Below are 15,873 nucleotides of genomic sequence, written 5' to 3'. Positions count from 1 at the left end.
ATCTTTTATAGGTGATTTTTAATTAACATAACACAATCTTACAAATTTATTGATGGAACATTTAGAATGAGACGTCACTTGTGTAGAGAGGATTTTGAGCCATGTAATACACCACCGTTGAACACATCACTTTCCTATTGGACCTTTCCAAAGCTCAGTGAAGTTGAGTGGAAGTTTGTACGAGAGAATTCATAATGATTCTGTATGATCCAAGGGAGCTCAAGGGCCATGATTTGCGGACTGGTCAATTGCTTTGGGTTGAAATCTTTGAATATTCTGCCAACAGCCAGAAACCACACATTACAGATACGTTCTACAGACACATTACGTGTAATAATGTGTACACATTATACTACTTGACATCTCAAGTACCATCATTTCAATGTCACATTCATAAATAACAGAAAGTAAGACCAAAAAATGTCTTGTGTTAGCTGTTTGGCCATGCAGAAAATTTTGTCTCTGGCTGGTACTGAAAACCTGATCAGCAGACTAAAAACAAGAACAGAGCAGAATAGTGTTCGGATTTTCCGCCGGCTTCATATATTTAAAGCCAAAATTACTGAAAAGCAGGCCTCAAACGGCAAGGTGAAAAAGTGAGGGCCAGCAAAGTAGCATATCATGTTGTTTGGATAAGAGTTGTCATAATAAATTATGGATTGAATTGATTATAGTATAAATGAGTTAAAAAGTAAAGTGACTATTTGGATATAATCATGAAAAAAATTACTTTTGTAGGATGATATTGTGAAATCTAGTGTTGAGGTCTTACAACTCACTGTGTGGAAGGCTGATCCTGAGATTTATAGTGTTTCGAATTAGAATTAATTATGTAAGGAAATATTCAAACATCAATAATTGATTTTAAGGGTGGAAAATCAATTATACCACTTGCAAATGTGGAACAAAAGATGATCTACCACATATAAGTCTTCCACCTTCTATGTCAACTTTGGACATAATTTAGAAACAAAAAAAATGGGTGGAAAGTGGATGGAAGAGAAAGTGGATCTGAATGTATAAAAACTCATTTAGAAGCTCAACTTTGACATACAAGTGTATATATAAAGTGATGCATTAGAAAGAAAGAAAAAAAAAGAAAAAAAAAGTTAGATGATGGTCAGTCAAATTAATTAACCTTTAAGGCAGATGCTTTTGGTTCTCAGCTTGTGATGTACACAATGCTAAACATGATGGTCAATCAAATTAACTTATAAAAAATCTTGACATCAAATCTTCTAATAGGATAATGAAAGTTTGGAGAAGAAGCTCTCATTACAAGAAAATTACAGCTAAAGTATAATGAGAAAAGAAAGAAAAATAAATGAGAGAAATTTTCTGGCATGGCAAAAGCTACCCCAAACTCCTCAAGTGATTGCCTATCCCTCAAATGTGTGTTTGGATATCTGTTAAATTCACTTAAAACTACTTTCATTTTAATCCATTGTAAGGCATGAGCTTCCATTAAATGTGCTTTTAAGTTTTGAAATGGAACAAATTCCCTCTTGGCATTCTTGTACTTTTCTCACAGACAACCTGTTCTTATGTAAATACATATATGCATTGTACCAAAACAAAAACTTCATCATAAAATAAGTCACTTTAACATAAACTCAGCTTGATCTCTTGATTCAAGGATTCGATTAATCATGACCAATGCAACATGTTACATGTAAGGTCAGAAAAGTAATTCTGACTCATTCCTGACATCATTAAATACAGCCAAGACAAAACAAATAATTCTGACTCATTCAAAAAACATGCCAGAGGGGGAATATTATGGCCAGATACTAAAAGTTAGTAACAGATCAACTTACAATTACATGTGGACGGGGCGGGACATAAGTATCCCTTATTCCCGCCCAAATCGAACATTTAGATGAACGAAAGCAGCCATGACGGGGTTTGTGGAACAACGTCGAAGCCCGCCCTTCTTTTGGATGGGTCCACGCGCCAGCTGGAAGAATTCCTTTAGTTTTGTCTTATATGTATAGAGGCTTGGGCCCCGATTGTCAGGCCCAAGTACAGAGAAAGTCCACGTTATGACCATTCCCTCTATAAAAGGAGAGGTCAACCCCTTGTAAAAAGCACCTTTCGAACATTTAATGAGAATATTCCTTTTGTGATATTTTTAGTACTCTGCTAGGGTTTACTTTCTGTCAGTTTCCGACGTCAGATCTCCCTAGTACGGAACATTGGCGCCGTCTGTGGGTCTTACTTCGATCTACTACTTGACATAGAAGTTGCGTTTTAAGATCCATGGAAACTCGTTCGTGTGGTGTGGGCCGCCGCGATCATCGCCGGAGGGGTGGTCGTCACGGCGGCCGCGGCGGTGGACGGTACAACAACCGCGAAGTACCTCAAGAGCCGGAGCAGGAGGCTTCTTCGGCAGGGGTTCACTCGGTGGCGCAGTCACCGGTCTCGTTGGTGAATGCAGCTCCAGGAAGACCTTCAGATCTGATAGCTAGATCAGATCCAGGAGTCAGGCGACGATCAGCGCCGCCTGAATATGTAAATCTGGATGACCTCAAAACCAGCGTTCCGAGAAAAGCGCCAGAGGTGGTGACGGGAATCACTCCGGCGGCCTTGCAACAAATGTTGGACACTTTGCAAAAAGTACAAAGCCAGAACGAGCAGTTGCAAGCCCAGGTGCAGTACTTAACTCATCGACAAGACTATAAGCAAGAACAACGGCTCGAGGCCGAAGACGTTGTTGAATTCCAGCCTTTTGTTCCCGCCATCACACGGGTGGGCATACCAAAGCATCTGCAAACGATGGCGTTGGACGCCTTTTCAGGCGACTCAGACCCCATGGAACACTTGCGTTATTTTAACACGAAAATGGTTATTGGAGGAGCAACAGATGAGGTGAAGTGTAGGTTGTTACCATCAACATTCAAGGGGATGGCGATGCAATGGTTCATCCGTCAACCGCCCTTCTCCATTGACAATTTTACTGATTTGTCCACAAAGTTCTTAACTCAATTCTCCGCCAATAAAACTACCAAGGCAACCATGTTTGATCTTATCAGCATACATCAACAGCCAGGGGAGAAGCTCAAGAACTACATGGCGCGATTTAGTAAAATGGCGGTTCAACTGGAGGAGGACAATCCGGATGTTTGCCTTGCGTCTTTCAAAAATGGTCTTCGGGCGGGTGATTTGAATCGGGACTTGACGAGGCGACCAGCAAAAGACATGATGGACCTTCGTGCTCGTGTTCAGGAATTCATATTAATTGAGCAGGATGATCAGAAAAAACAAGAAAGAGAGGAAGGACGCAAGCAAGCCCATTCCGGCGGGGTTTCGCAGGATAAACCTAAGGCGGGGAAGGAAACCAGGGTAGCACAAACCCCCCGTGTACCAAGACCGGGACCATATCAAAACTCCAAACCAGGATTTCAAAATACATGGCACCGCAATTCTCAAGGTCCCGCTGCAGCCACAACTGGTCAGCATGGTACTACGCCAGCTCCAGTTCCACTTACGAAGTTAAATGCGCCCTTAAGCACCATTTTAAGGGCCGTTGGGCAAACAAATGTTGTGCAGTACCCGCCACCACCGCGGCGACCGCCAGCTAATGTAGATACCAATAGGTGGTGCGAGTACCACAAAGCGTTGGGGCATACGACGGATAATTGTTGGAATTTGAGGCGGGAAATTGATCGTTTGATTAAGGCTGGTCATCTGGCAAACTTCGTTAAAGACACAGCAACGCCAGAAGTCGCTAGGATCACCCAAGGAGACAAAGGCAAAGGCAAGGAGATAGTGGAAGAGTTGGGCGATCCTGTTGGGGAATGTTCATCTATTGCAGGAGGATTTGGCGGGGGTGCAATTTCAAGTAAGGCTAGAAAACGCTATGTGGCGGCAGTACACTCAGTGCATGAGGCAAGCGAAAGCGAGTGTTGGGTGAATCACTCCCCTATCATATTTACCCCTCAGGATTTTGCGCACGTGATTCCCCATGACAACGATCCAATTGTGGTAACAATCAGGGTTAACAATTATGTCACGAAGAAAGTATTTTTAGACCAGGGGTCTTCGGCGGATATCATTTATGGAGATGCCTTTGATCGCCTGGGGCTAAAAGAGTCAGACTTGAGGCCGTATAAAGGAACCTTGGTAGGGTTTACAGGGGACCGTGTCACTGTTCGAGGATATGTGGAAATACCAACTGCTTTTGGCGAAGGAGAGTTTGTAAAGAAATTTCAAGTGAAGTACTTAGTCCTGGCGTGCAGAGCCAACTACAATGTACTCTTGGGACGAGACACCCTCAACAAGCTATGTGCGGTCGTTTCAACAGCTCATTTGACTGTTAAATATCCAGCCTGCAATGGAAAGGTTGGGGTATTACATGTGGACCAAAATGCAGCAAGAGAATGTTATCTGAGAAGTGTGGCGCTTTATGGGCGTAAGGCCGCCAAAGAAAGTCACAGAATCACAGAAATCTTTCCGCAAGAGGGATTCAGTTTGGATCCAAGAGACGATGCTGATGATTTCCGCCCACAACCTCTGGAAGAAACCAAGCAAGTGCAAATTAAGGATAAAATTTTAAAGATTGGCAGCAGTTTGACAAAGGAACAAGAGGAAAGGTTGATCACGCTGCTGGGTGATAATTTGGATCTCTTTGCATGGACCATCAATGATGTACCAGGGATTGACCCCAATGTGATCACTCACAAATTGGCTATTCGACCAGGGGCGACCCCAGTCATCCAGCCAAGGCGGAGAATGAGTGATGAAAAGAATAAGGCAGTACAATTAGAGACTGAGAAACTAATCAAGGCCCGCTTCATCCGTGAGGTGCAGTACCCGACATGGCTCGCCAATGTTGTGATGGTCAAAAAATCCAATGGGAAGTGGCGAATGTGCACGGACTACACAAGCTTGAACAAAGTGTGTCCTAAAGATTCATATCCACTTCCCAATGTTGATAAGCTTGTGGATGGAGCGTCGGGGAATGAACTTTTAAGTCTCATGGATGCTTACTCGGGCTACAATCAAATCATGATGCATCCATCGGATGAAGAAAGTACAGCATTTATGACCAATCAGGCGAATTATTGTTACAAGACAATGCCTTTTGGATTGAAGAATGCAGGAGCTACGTACCAACGGCTCATGGATAAAATCTTTTCAAAACAAGTGGGCAGGAATATGGAGGTGTATGTGGACGACATGATCGTAAAGTCCGCCAGGGCTAGTGATCATGGCGGCGATCTTAAGGAAGCGTTTACTCAATTAAGAACATATCAAATGAAGTTGAATCCTGAGAAGTGTTCTTTTGGGATCCAGGGAGGAAAGTTCTTGGGATTCATGTTGACATCGAGAGGAATAGAAGTGAATCCTGATAAGGGAAGGGCGATCTTCGAGATGAAAAGCCCAACAAGTGTCAAAGAAGTTCAGCGTTTGACAGGACGAATGACCGCCTTGTCACGTTTCTTGCCAATGGCGGGTGACAAAGCGGCCCCATTCTTCACATGCTTAAAAAAGAATTCAAAGTTTCAGTGGACAGAGGAATGCGAACAAGCTTTTACCAAATTAAAGGAATCATTGGCCACATTGCCAGTACTTTCCAAGCCAACACCAGGCTTTCCATTAGTGCTCTATCTAGCAGTTACTGACAAGGCGGTGAGTACAGTGTTGCTCCAGGAAGAGGGAAAAAAGCATAAAGTTATATATTTCGTGAGCCATACTTTACAGGGGGCAGAGTTGCGGTACCAAAAAATTGAAAAGGCTGCATTGGCGATTTTGAAAACTGCGAGGCGCCTTAGGCCTTATTTCCAAAGTTTCCAAGTCAAAGTTAAAACTGATGTCCCCTTAAGACAAGTACTTCAGAAGCCTGATTTATCGGGGCGATTGGTTAGCTGGTCAGTGGAATTGTCAGAATATGATATACAATATGAGCCAAGGGGCCAAGTCACAGTTCAAAGTTTGATCGACTTCGTGGCGGAATTAACACCCACGGAAGGCGAGAAGACTCGAGGAGAATGGGTCCTATCTGTGGATGGATCCTCTAATAAGACTGGAAGTGGGGCTGGGATAACAATTGAAAGTCCAGACAAAATGATCATTGAACAGTCTCTAAAGTTCGAGTTCAAGGCGAGCAACAATCAATCTGAGTATGAGGCTTTGATCGCCGGCTTAAGGCTAGCCATTGAGCTGGGGGTCCAAAAGTTATTTATCAAGGGAGATTCGCAGTTAGTGGTTAAACAGGTGAAAGGCGAGTACCAAGTAAAGGATCCGCAACTTTCCAAATACTTGGAAGTGGTACACAGATTGATGATGGAGGTCAAAGAAATTAAGATAGAACATGTCCCGAGGGGCCAAAATGAGAGGGCAGATGTGTTAGCAAAATTGGCGAGCACAGGGAGATTGGGCAATTACCAAACAGTCATTCAGGAAACCCTGCCTCGCCCAAGCATTGATTTGGTAGAAATAAAGTTGAAAGCAGTCAAGTCAGTAATTGAAGGCGAGCCTTCTTGGATGGAGTCAATCAAGATCTTCCTAGAAAACCCTCCAAAGGATGACGATGTGAACACAAGAGCGAAACGAAGGGAAGCCAGTTTTTACACAGTGGTGGATGGTGAGTTGTATCGGCGGGGAATTATGTCCCCTATGCTCAAATGTGTTGACACCAAGAACGCCCATGGAATAATGGCGGAAGTCCATGAAGGTGTTTGTTCAAGCCATATAGGCGGGAAATCCTTGGCGGTGAAAATTGTGAGAGCTGGATTTTATTGGCCGATAATGAAGAAGGACTGTCTTGAGTATGTTAAGAAATGTGAAAAATGCCAAGTCTTCTCTGACTTGCACAAGGCTCCGCCAGAAGAGTTAACAACCATGATGGCGCCTTGGCCATTTGCTATGTGGGGGGTTGACATTTTGGGACCATTCCCAGTAGCGAAGGCACAAATGAAGTATATCATCGTGGCGGTTGATTACTTCACTAAATGGATAGAAGCCGAGGCGGTGGCAACTATCACGGCCGCCAAGGTCAGGAGTTTCTTGTGGCGAAGGATTGTTTGTAGATTTGGGGTCCCCAGGGCGTTAGTAATGGATAATGGAACACAATTCACAAGTAATGTTACCCGGGAATTTTGTACAGAAATGGGAATCGAGATGCGATTTGCCTCTGTAGAACATCCACAAACCAATGGGCAGGCTGAATCGGCTAACAAGGTTATCCTGAAAGGTTTAAAGAAGAAATTGGATGAAGCAAAAGGGCTTTGGGCGGATGAACTACCAGGCGTTCTTTGGGCATACAACACCACTGAACAGTCAAGCACAAAGGAAACCCCGTATCGTTTAACTTATGGGACTGACGTCATGCTCCCAGTTGAAATTGAAAACCAAAATTGGCGAGTGGTTCGGTTTAATGAGAATGACAACGGGGAAAATTTAATAGCAAATCTAATCATGCTGCCCGAGGAACAACGTGAGGCTCACATAAGGAATGAGGCGGGAAAAGTGAAGGTTGCAAGAAAATTCTCAACGAAAGTAGTGCCAAGAAAAATGAGGGTAGGAGACTTAGTGCTCCGAAAAAATACAATACCCGATAAACACAACAAACTTTCACCCAACTGGGGCGGGCCTTACAGGATTATAGGCGATGTTGGAGGAGGAGCTTATAAGTTGGAACAACTAAATGGTCAAAAGGTTCCACGAACATGGAACGCCTCTCATCTAAAGCAGTATTTTAGTTAATAGAAACAACCAAAGGTGAATGAAGCCGCACTCTTTTTTCCTTTCTGTGGAGAGGTTTTTAATGAGGCGGCATGTAAAAAGAATGGGACAATTGTTCTCATGTGAAAGAAAATTAATGAAAAGGTTATTTCAACAGAATCGCCTGTATTTTTTAATTCAATATAATTTATATTACGAGTTCATGCAATGCAAATCGTATCAAAGTATGCAATACTGCGAGTAAACCTTTCGGAATAAGAAAGTGTCGCCATCAAATGTTAAAAGCCTTGGCAATTCTAGTGGCCACTAGAAACCAAGCCTCGTCGAAAAATCGGCTAAGGTATGCAAACCAAAGTAACAACAAAAGTTGGTAACAACTCAAGGTAACAACGAATGAACTTAAAATGATATCCATTAAAAGTAAGGCAAAGGGGGCGACGCCCATACATGATTTGGAATGATGATAAAAGACAGGGCAATGCCCAAAGCAAAATTTTAACTTCATGAAATAAAAGAAGAAATTCAAGCCAGGTTCTCATTGTTGGCGTTGTTGCCCTGGCTTGTCCCAGCTTGAGGGTCTTCCTTCTCGTGATCCTCATTCTTGTGCTGCTCATTCCCATCCTCGCCATCTTCTTCAGGCTCACTTTCATCATCGAATTGGGGAAGGAGGTCGAGGCTAATGTCATCATCACCAACTACTTGACCATCCTTGATCTCCTTCAGCCACCCAATACGGGAAAGATCAAAGCCCGGCTCAACCACACTAATCTGCTCTTTGGCCGCCAGAAAGCCTTGAGCAAACTGGAGAGAAGCACGCCCCAAGATGGAAGCATTTAGGCGTTCGTACTTCTTTTCCAGTTTTTGGCACTTGGCCTGAACAGCAGTGTGTTTGTCGTTGATAGTTTCTTTCAGAGATTTGGTCTTTTGAAGAAGCAAGTCAGAAGCCGCCAAGTCATCAGTTAACTTAGCACACCTCTCCTCAGCAGCCTTCAGGTTTTTGTTGGCGGTCTCAGCATCGGTTTTTGCTCGCTCATAGGCAGTCTTATAATCAGCCGCCTTCTTTTCATAACGGTTCTTGGTTGCTATCAACTCCTTCACGCACTGAGCCATTCCCGCCACAGTACTGGCGGCAGAGAGCGCATGATGGATCGCCACAGAAGCAATGTTGGGGGGGCCTTGACCGGAAACATCCTTGTGAATCCGGTTGTCAAAGGTACGATTCATAAAATCCAATCCGTTGAAGCGAGGATCAGATAGGCTCAGCAAAGGGGGAAGAGCCTCGCCACCAATAGCTGAGCTAGGGCCAGCTTGGTTGAATGGAGTTGATGGGCGGTTGATCAGTGCGCCTGAATCCGGTTGAGGTGGCGGGACATTGTCATGCCCCTTCTTTTTCTCAGTCGGACGACCTTTTGAATCAAGAGTTGATTGGTGAAGAGGTTTACCACCAGCAGCGCTCGAAGTTTTTTGGCGCTTTGGGTCCCTGACGTTATCAGAGCCCGAAGTACCTTCATTCTTTTTCTTTTGCTCAGTCTCGGCGGCCCTTTTCTTCGCCGCCGCAGCAGACTGGGCGAGGTATTCCTTCATCTTGATGGGGTTGGCATCAACCTTGCTTTTTCCCATCGTGGCTGCATGGAAAACATCAATTAGGCGAGGTACATGAACAAAAAGAAAAACAAGTTGTGCAAAAATTATAAACTTACTAAAAAATTGATTTAAAGTGCCGGATTTTGACGCTTCAATCAAGTCATGACCAGAGATTACTGGTAATGTGCGGAGGTAATCGGCGATGGCCTGCTCGGATTCATCCAAGGCGTCGTATGAAACGGATATTTTTCGGCGAGGGTTTTTTGTCCAGTAAAAGGGGAAGAGAGGGTTGTTATTGGAATCTCGAAACAAGTTATTCATTTCAGGCGACTCCATGACTTTGAAATATTTTTTCTGCCACACTTTGTAATGACTTTTAAGGGCGGTGAATCGGCTCATGTTCTTGCGAGCCAAAAGAGGAACCCACTTGACAGATGTAGGTTTTGTGGTGACTGTCTTATAGAAAATGAAAAACAAGGGATAGGTGGGAGTGCAACTCAAATGTTCACAGAGAATTTCAAAGCAGCGTATAAAGCCTCAGGCGTTGGGTTGAAGTTGACAAGGCGCCACGTTCAAAAAGGTAAGAACGTGACATATAAAGGGCGAGAAAGGGAGTTTGATATTCAAATCCAAGAAAAAATAACCATAAACAAAAAAGAAATCGGGCGATTCATCAGTAGGTTCCTTGCGTAAAAGAACGCAATCATCCTCGCCACAGGGAAGAACATTTAACAGGTGATCTTCGTTATTAGAGGTGGCGGGATTTATCTTTGTAAACCCTTGAGAAGATATTCGAAGCGAACTGATGCTTCCAAGGCTACCCCAGATGGAGCGCCAAAGACACTTATCTTCAACCAAATGCACGTTGGAACGCCATTCGGGTGAAGACAAATCTCCATTAGAGGAGAGAATAGAATCAACGGAGCCGGCGGGACCGGAATCCTCGTGAATGGAGGGCGAAGATTGTATTTCGATAACGGTGGGGGCAGAAACTTCCCCCTCCGTAGAAGGGGAAGTGAGCTCTAAGGAGGAAATGCTAAAATTTTGTGTCGACATGCTGGGTAATTTCATAAAAATAAAAAAGAAGATGAACAGGTCCAAACACAAAGAAAGAAGAAGACACAGTGTCAAGAAAAGAGAAAGGGGAAGGACTCACCGGAGGAAGAAGCGGAGGATTGAGTAAAGATAACGTCGGCGATGGGGGAGCACCGCGCAATGACGACGGCCGGAGTGAGCAAGGTTCACCGGAGAACAAAGAAGAGAGTGAAAGCTACGATGAAAAGTTTTCAGAGCAAAGGTTTTCAGAAAAGTGAAAAGTGAAAGGTGAAAAGGGTATTTATAGAAGAAAAAGGAAGAGAGAGAATGAGTGGGAAAGACTGCGAAGGGTCATGGGATCGTGGGATCGTGGGATTTGAAATTTGAAAAGGTATGAAACGAAAAGACATAACTCCTCGAGACGCACAACTGCATTTATGGCAAATGATAACAAAATCCCGGAAAAGAAGGATACGTGCGTCAGTTGAAAAGACGTGATTGACAGGTGTGATAACGGCGATGTATCGACAAAGATAAAAAATGGCGACATATAAAGGAACATGAAAAGGCGAGAAAGCGACGACAGGCCCATAACTACAAAGGATGGCGATATACCGTAAAGACGTCTCGGCTCAAGGAACCTAAGTCTCATGTCACATACACAAATGAAAGAACGGCGACACAATTATCAGAAGAACGAGGTAAATGATAAAGGCGGGCGACGAAGCAACGTATAAAGACATTTCGACTCAACTTACTTAAGCCTCATGTCTTGGGGGCATGTGGACGGGGCGGGACATAAGTATCCCTTATTCCCGCCCAAATCGAACATTTAGATGAACGAAAGCAGCCATGGCGGGGTTTGTGGAACAACGTCGAAGCCCGCCCTTCTTTTGGATGGGTCCACGCGCCAGCTGGAAGAATTCCTTTAGTTTTGTCTTATATGTATAGAGGCTTGGGCCCCGATTGTCAGGCCCAAGTACAGAGAAAGTCCACGTTATGACCATTCCCTCTATAAAAGGAGAGGTCAACCCCTTGTAAAAAGCACCTTTCGAACATTTAATGAGAATATTCCTTTTGTGATATTTTTAGTACTCTGCTAGGGTTTACTTTCTGTCAGTTTCCGACGTCAGATCTCCCTAGTACGGAACAACATGCATGGTCAACTATTACAGTGGGAGCTATATTTTGTATTATTAAGAACACAAACAACTGCATGCTGATTCCTTCATAAAACAAACCAAATTTGAATACTTACCCAAAGAAGCAATTCATACTGAGTTGAACAGGAATACACTGACAGCTCTCTACAGCAAATTCTCCTATTCAATGTTTTCCATCAAGTGACCTATAAAACTGTTGAAGCTCAATATAATGAATCAAATATGCGTAAACAAAAGAGGAGTAGAATATCAGTATCAACAGGAGAAGAATTTCAGAGCCAAACACAACATTCCAAATTTCCTGATACCAGCATTTAGGCTCCAGGACTCAAAATCCAGAGGCACCAGAAATGTGCATTTTATTTCAGGTGGTACATACCAGCTTTTGCTCAAAATCCAATCTATCTAATATTTTATATCTAAAAAATTCACTTTCCAGCTCTTTTAGGCTTGTGTCATAATCATTGGTATTTTAGCAGTTCATTTGCATTAAACCTAGTACAAATTCTAGTCCACAAAAACTTAGGTTTATTAAATTTTTAAACTTTTCATAGCTATGACGATAGAAACCTCACAACCCAAGTATTCCAAAATGGTAGTTCTTGATAGAAGGAAAAGGTAAAAAAATAAGTCTGATGCTTCAAGGCTGTAAATGTTAGAAAATATACTCCATCTCATGGCATGGAATTATGGATGAAAAGAAAAACAATACAGGTGCAATCACAGATGCCTAAGACACTAATCTGGGTATTGAACAAACCATTCATAAAAGATGAAAAAAGTCCCTTGGCTACCAAAGCAGTTTGAAAAATAACAAATGGAAAAGGCATGAAGAGCTAATTAAGCCACAACAAAAGACAAGTAAAAATTTCCTTACTTTCCAATTTACCCTGCCAAGTAATTCGCTTCTTCATCTCTTTGTCTTTGAATTATTATTTTTTTGTTTCAGTGAAAAAGGTAAGTAACTTAGTTGCATGCAAACACTGGGTTGAAGATTGAAACAATCCCAACACATTATGATACAATTTGAGCTTAGCGGATTAGGTAGAGGATGAAATTTACTGCAAGACATCTTGGACAATACAAAAAGCTTCTTTAAAATGATAGAAAGGATAAGAAAAAAGGAAGGAAAGGATAGAAAATCTTGTCTCAGAAGTTCTACTATTTGTAACAGATGGTGAGGAAACAAGAAAAATATATGGGCTGCAATTTAAACTCACAAATAATTGACATGAAATAGCTCTCCTGGACAGAGTTATTAATACTTTGGATGACATTTTCAGCTGCGTAGAAGAAGGAATGTAGAACAAAACACAAAATTGACATGAGGTGTAAATACAACATAGAGATTCTAAAGTAACAGATTTAGATATCAGCATGAAGAGTATCCTGCAATGCTGTTCCTTACATCTAAACAACCATCTATACCAGAGTTTCTACTTTCTAATAGACAATATCTACTTGAAACATTAAAATTCATTCAATATAACTTACTGAAAGACAAATTGTCATCAACACAACAGAATACAAAACCAGCTTATTCCACCACCCAAAATATGATACCCAGAGGGTGGGGGTGCTAATTCGACCAGATCATCCCCACTATTCATTTCAAGGCGCATACCAACTTATGCCACCACTGTGAATAGTAATACTCAACACTAAGCATGAGAAATAGGCATAATTTAATCCTGAGCTCCTTAATGTCCCCTTTCAAATCCAATGCGAGTCCTACTCGAACCTCCCTCATAACCGTCCCGCATTGAAGATCCGGCACTTGCTTTCATAGTTCCTCCACCGCCCACTTTCTCCATGGCCTTCTTACCCTTCTTCACCTCCGTCAAGAACTGATCCAGACCAAATGGATCAGCTTCTTCATTCTCAAACTCAACCGGCCTATCCCTTGGACCTGCCCTTTCAGAAGCCCCAGAAAATGCTTTGTCTGGCTTAAAGCGATCAGTCTTCATAATCTTCTCTAGTTGCTCATCAGCACCTCCATAAGTCTCATTGTCAACATCCTTCTTTGGCCTATACAGGGTTGAAAGCGTTGGCTGTGCAGTAAACAAGCCTTTATCGTACACATTATATTGATCATCAGTGGCAAACCCAGATGACATCCCTTGATCCTGGTTGAATAGCCTCTCATCATACATGACCTCTGTCCCTGTCTTAGCAGTAGCCATACCAAGAGCAACTTTCTCACTTATATCACGATCCCTATCTCTTGTGATCTTACTCTTCTTTCCCATTGCAGCATCCTTAGCCTCCAATCTTCTCTCCCTCTCCCTCTCCTTGCGCCGCTCCTCACGAATCTTTTCACGCTGCAGCCGATCCTCCCTCTCTTCCCTCGACTCCTTTGGAAAATTCTTCTCCCTTTCCCTTGGATGCTCATAATCACCTCTCATATCAGCATCTTCCACACTGCTCTTCTCCATACTCATAGAAACAGCAGAAACAGCAGCTGGAGGGGCCACGCCAGTTCTCTCAGAACGAGCTTTCTGCGCCAAAGCCCTCAGCTCCTGCTCCTTCCTTTCCTTCTCCTTCAAAAGCATCTCCTTCTGAACCTTAGACCTCATAGCAACAGCTTCTCTAGCCTTCTGCTCCGCAACATACAACGACTCCGAAAGCTTAGCAAAATTATCATTGATCTGAACCTCCTGAAGGCCTCTCCCATCCGCTGCAAGACGCTTGTCAAGCGGGATCGTGTAACCCTTTGGATTCTTCCAATTCGAAATACAAGGAGGTATCTTCCAATCTTGTTGATCCTTCACAGTAACAGGCCTAGGCGGCGAATGCATAACCGGCACCGGAGGCGAACCAGAAGCCTTAGGAACACGCTTATGCTTGAACTTCGGAGGCTCAAGTGGATCCACCGGCATCTCAACCATCCTAATCACCCTCTCCTTCGCCCCGGAATTGAATGCCGCACTCTGCTGCGAAGGCTTGTACTTAATATACTTCGAATCCGATGATTGCTTGGCAACATTCTTCGGCTGCGCCGCACTGAGTCTGACATTAACTATCTTCTCAAGAGCAGCTTTAGTTTCCTGCATGGTTTCCTCAATCTCTTTCTGCACATCCTCATCCTCATCCATCCCATCATCTTCTTCATTCTTCAAAATCTTCGGTATCAAATCCTTCTGCTGCGTGTACACAATTTTCTTAGCATTCTCATTCTGCTTCACTATGGCATCATAAGCAACATTCCCATGCGCATCAACAGTTACTGGCAGAATCTTGGAACCGGTTTTCGAGGATTTATCCCTTCCCATGTCGAGAGGATACTGTGCGACGTGGATTTCGGGGAAGGCTCCGCCGTCCCCGAAATCCTCGACTCTGCGAGGAACGAAGCCGGCGCGCTTGAGGTATGGCGGCACCGGCTTCTGCTTGATCGCAGCGGAGGCCTTTTCCTCCTCCGATGAGGTGAACCTCTGCTTGAACCATGGATCGTTGCTGTGGTCGTAGTAAGTGGTGGAAGATGATTTGGGTTGAGGGAGAAGCTCTTTCAAAGCTGCCATGATTCTGCAAAAGCAAAAACACGTTGTGAAATCAGCGGAGACCTAATTCGGGATTGGGAATTGAAGAGTTTAGGTGGAACCCTAATTGCGAATAGAAGATTGAAGTGGTTTGATGATGGAGAATAGAAACCCTAAACGTGGAGGGAGTGGAGGGAAGAAACGACGAACCTGGATTATTAGCGACGACGGTGATGGCGACGGTGCGTTTAGGTGAGACGGTGAAGCTGGATAGTGATATGGTATACGATGATGAATATTGAATAGCCTTGGAAAGTTGAAACAACGCGCTGCGCCAGTGGGTTCATAATTGAATGTCGGTTCAGGAATGGGCCGAAATGCGGGTTCAGGTCACGGGCTTTATAAACCAATCAGTAATTCTAATGATAATGCATTAATGGGCGACAAAGAAAAACGATTGCTTTTTAAAAAACGATTCTATTGTAAAAAAAAATAGAGACAGTAAGTCCTGATTTCAAATGAAAAGACTTTTGTGGGGAAAAAGATACAATTTTTTTTATCATGATGGGGGAGCCGACCAAATCACCCGAGGAGGTGTTGATTGAAAAGGGAGCGGTGGAACTTTGAGTTGAGGAGAGGGGCATAACGCTTGGAGCTGATAGGGTTGAAGTGTTGGGTTCGAGCACCTTAAATGAGTTCGGAAGGGCTTTCTGCAAAGGCACTCTGATGCCTAAGTTAGTTATGGAACCAGCCATGAAAAATCTTCAAGTTTAAGATTAATGAATACCTGAGTGAAGCCTCATGAGCAAGGGCATTATATTCTTGTCGGGGGGGGGGGGGGGTAGACTCAGGTGGTGCCATGAGTGGCTAGACTCTGAGTATCTCTCCGTCGTAGGATCTTTTTTGTGGTTTTTGTCAATTCTAGAGAT

At 43.4% G+C, this 15,873-nt stretch overlaps 1 protein-coding gene across 1 annotated transcript; it reads right to left on the bottom strand.

The window, feature by feature from the left end:
- Positions 1-12,800: 12,800 nt before the first annotated feature.
- On the bottom strand, positions 12,801-15,315 carry LOC130747695 (SNW/SKI-interacting protein-like). Its single transcript, XM_057600707.1, has 2 exons — positions 15,155-15,315; positions 12,801-14,990 (listed from the first exon to the last, which is right to left on the bottom strand). Exon 2 carries the CDS (start codon positions 14,984-14,986, stop codon positions 13,169-13,171), a length of 1,818 nt encoding a protein of 605 aa, XP_057456690.1. The 5' UTR covers positions 14,987-14,990; positions 15,155-15,315; the 3' UTR covers positions 12,801-13,168.
- Between the last annotated feature and the right edge of the window lie 558 nt (positions 15,316-15,873).

The sequence above is a fragment of the Lotus japonicus genome, chromosome 3, assembly GCF_012489685.1.
Source record: "Lotus japonicus ecotype B-129 chromosome 3, LjGifu_v1.2".
Classification (NCBI taxonomy): Eukaryota; Viridiplantae; Streptophyta; class Magnoliopsida; order Fabales; family Fabaceae; genus Lotus; species Lotus japonicus.
This window is presented reverse-complemented; position numbering and strand designations above follow the sequence as displayed.

Bases quoted from the DNA above. Each gene is read 5' to 3' on its own strand.
- LOC130747695 (XM_057600707.1), bottom strand. From the start codon at position 14,986: ATGGCAGCTTTGAAAGAGCTTCTCCCTCAACCCAAATCATCTTCCACC.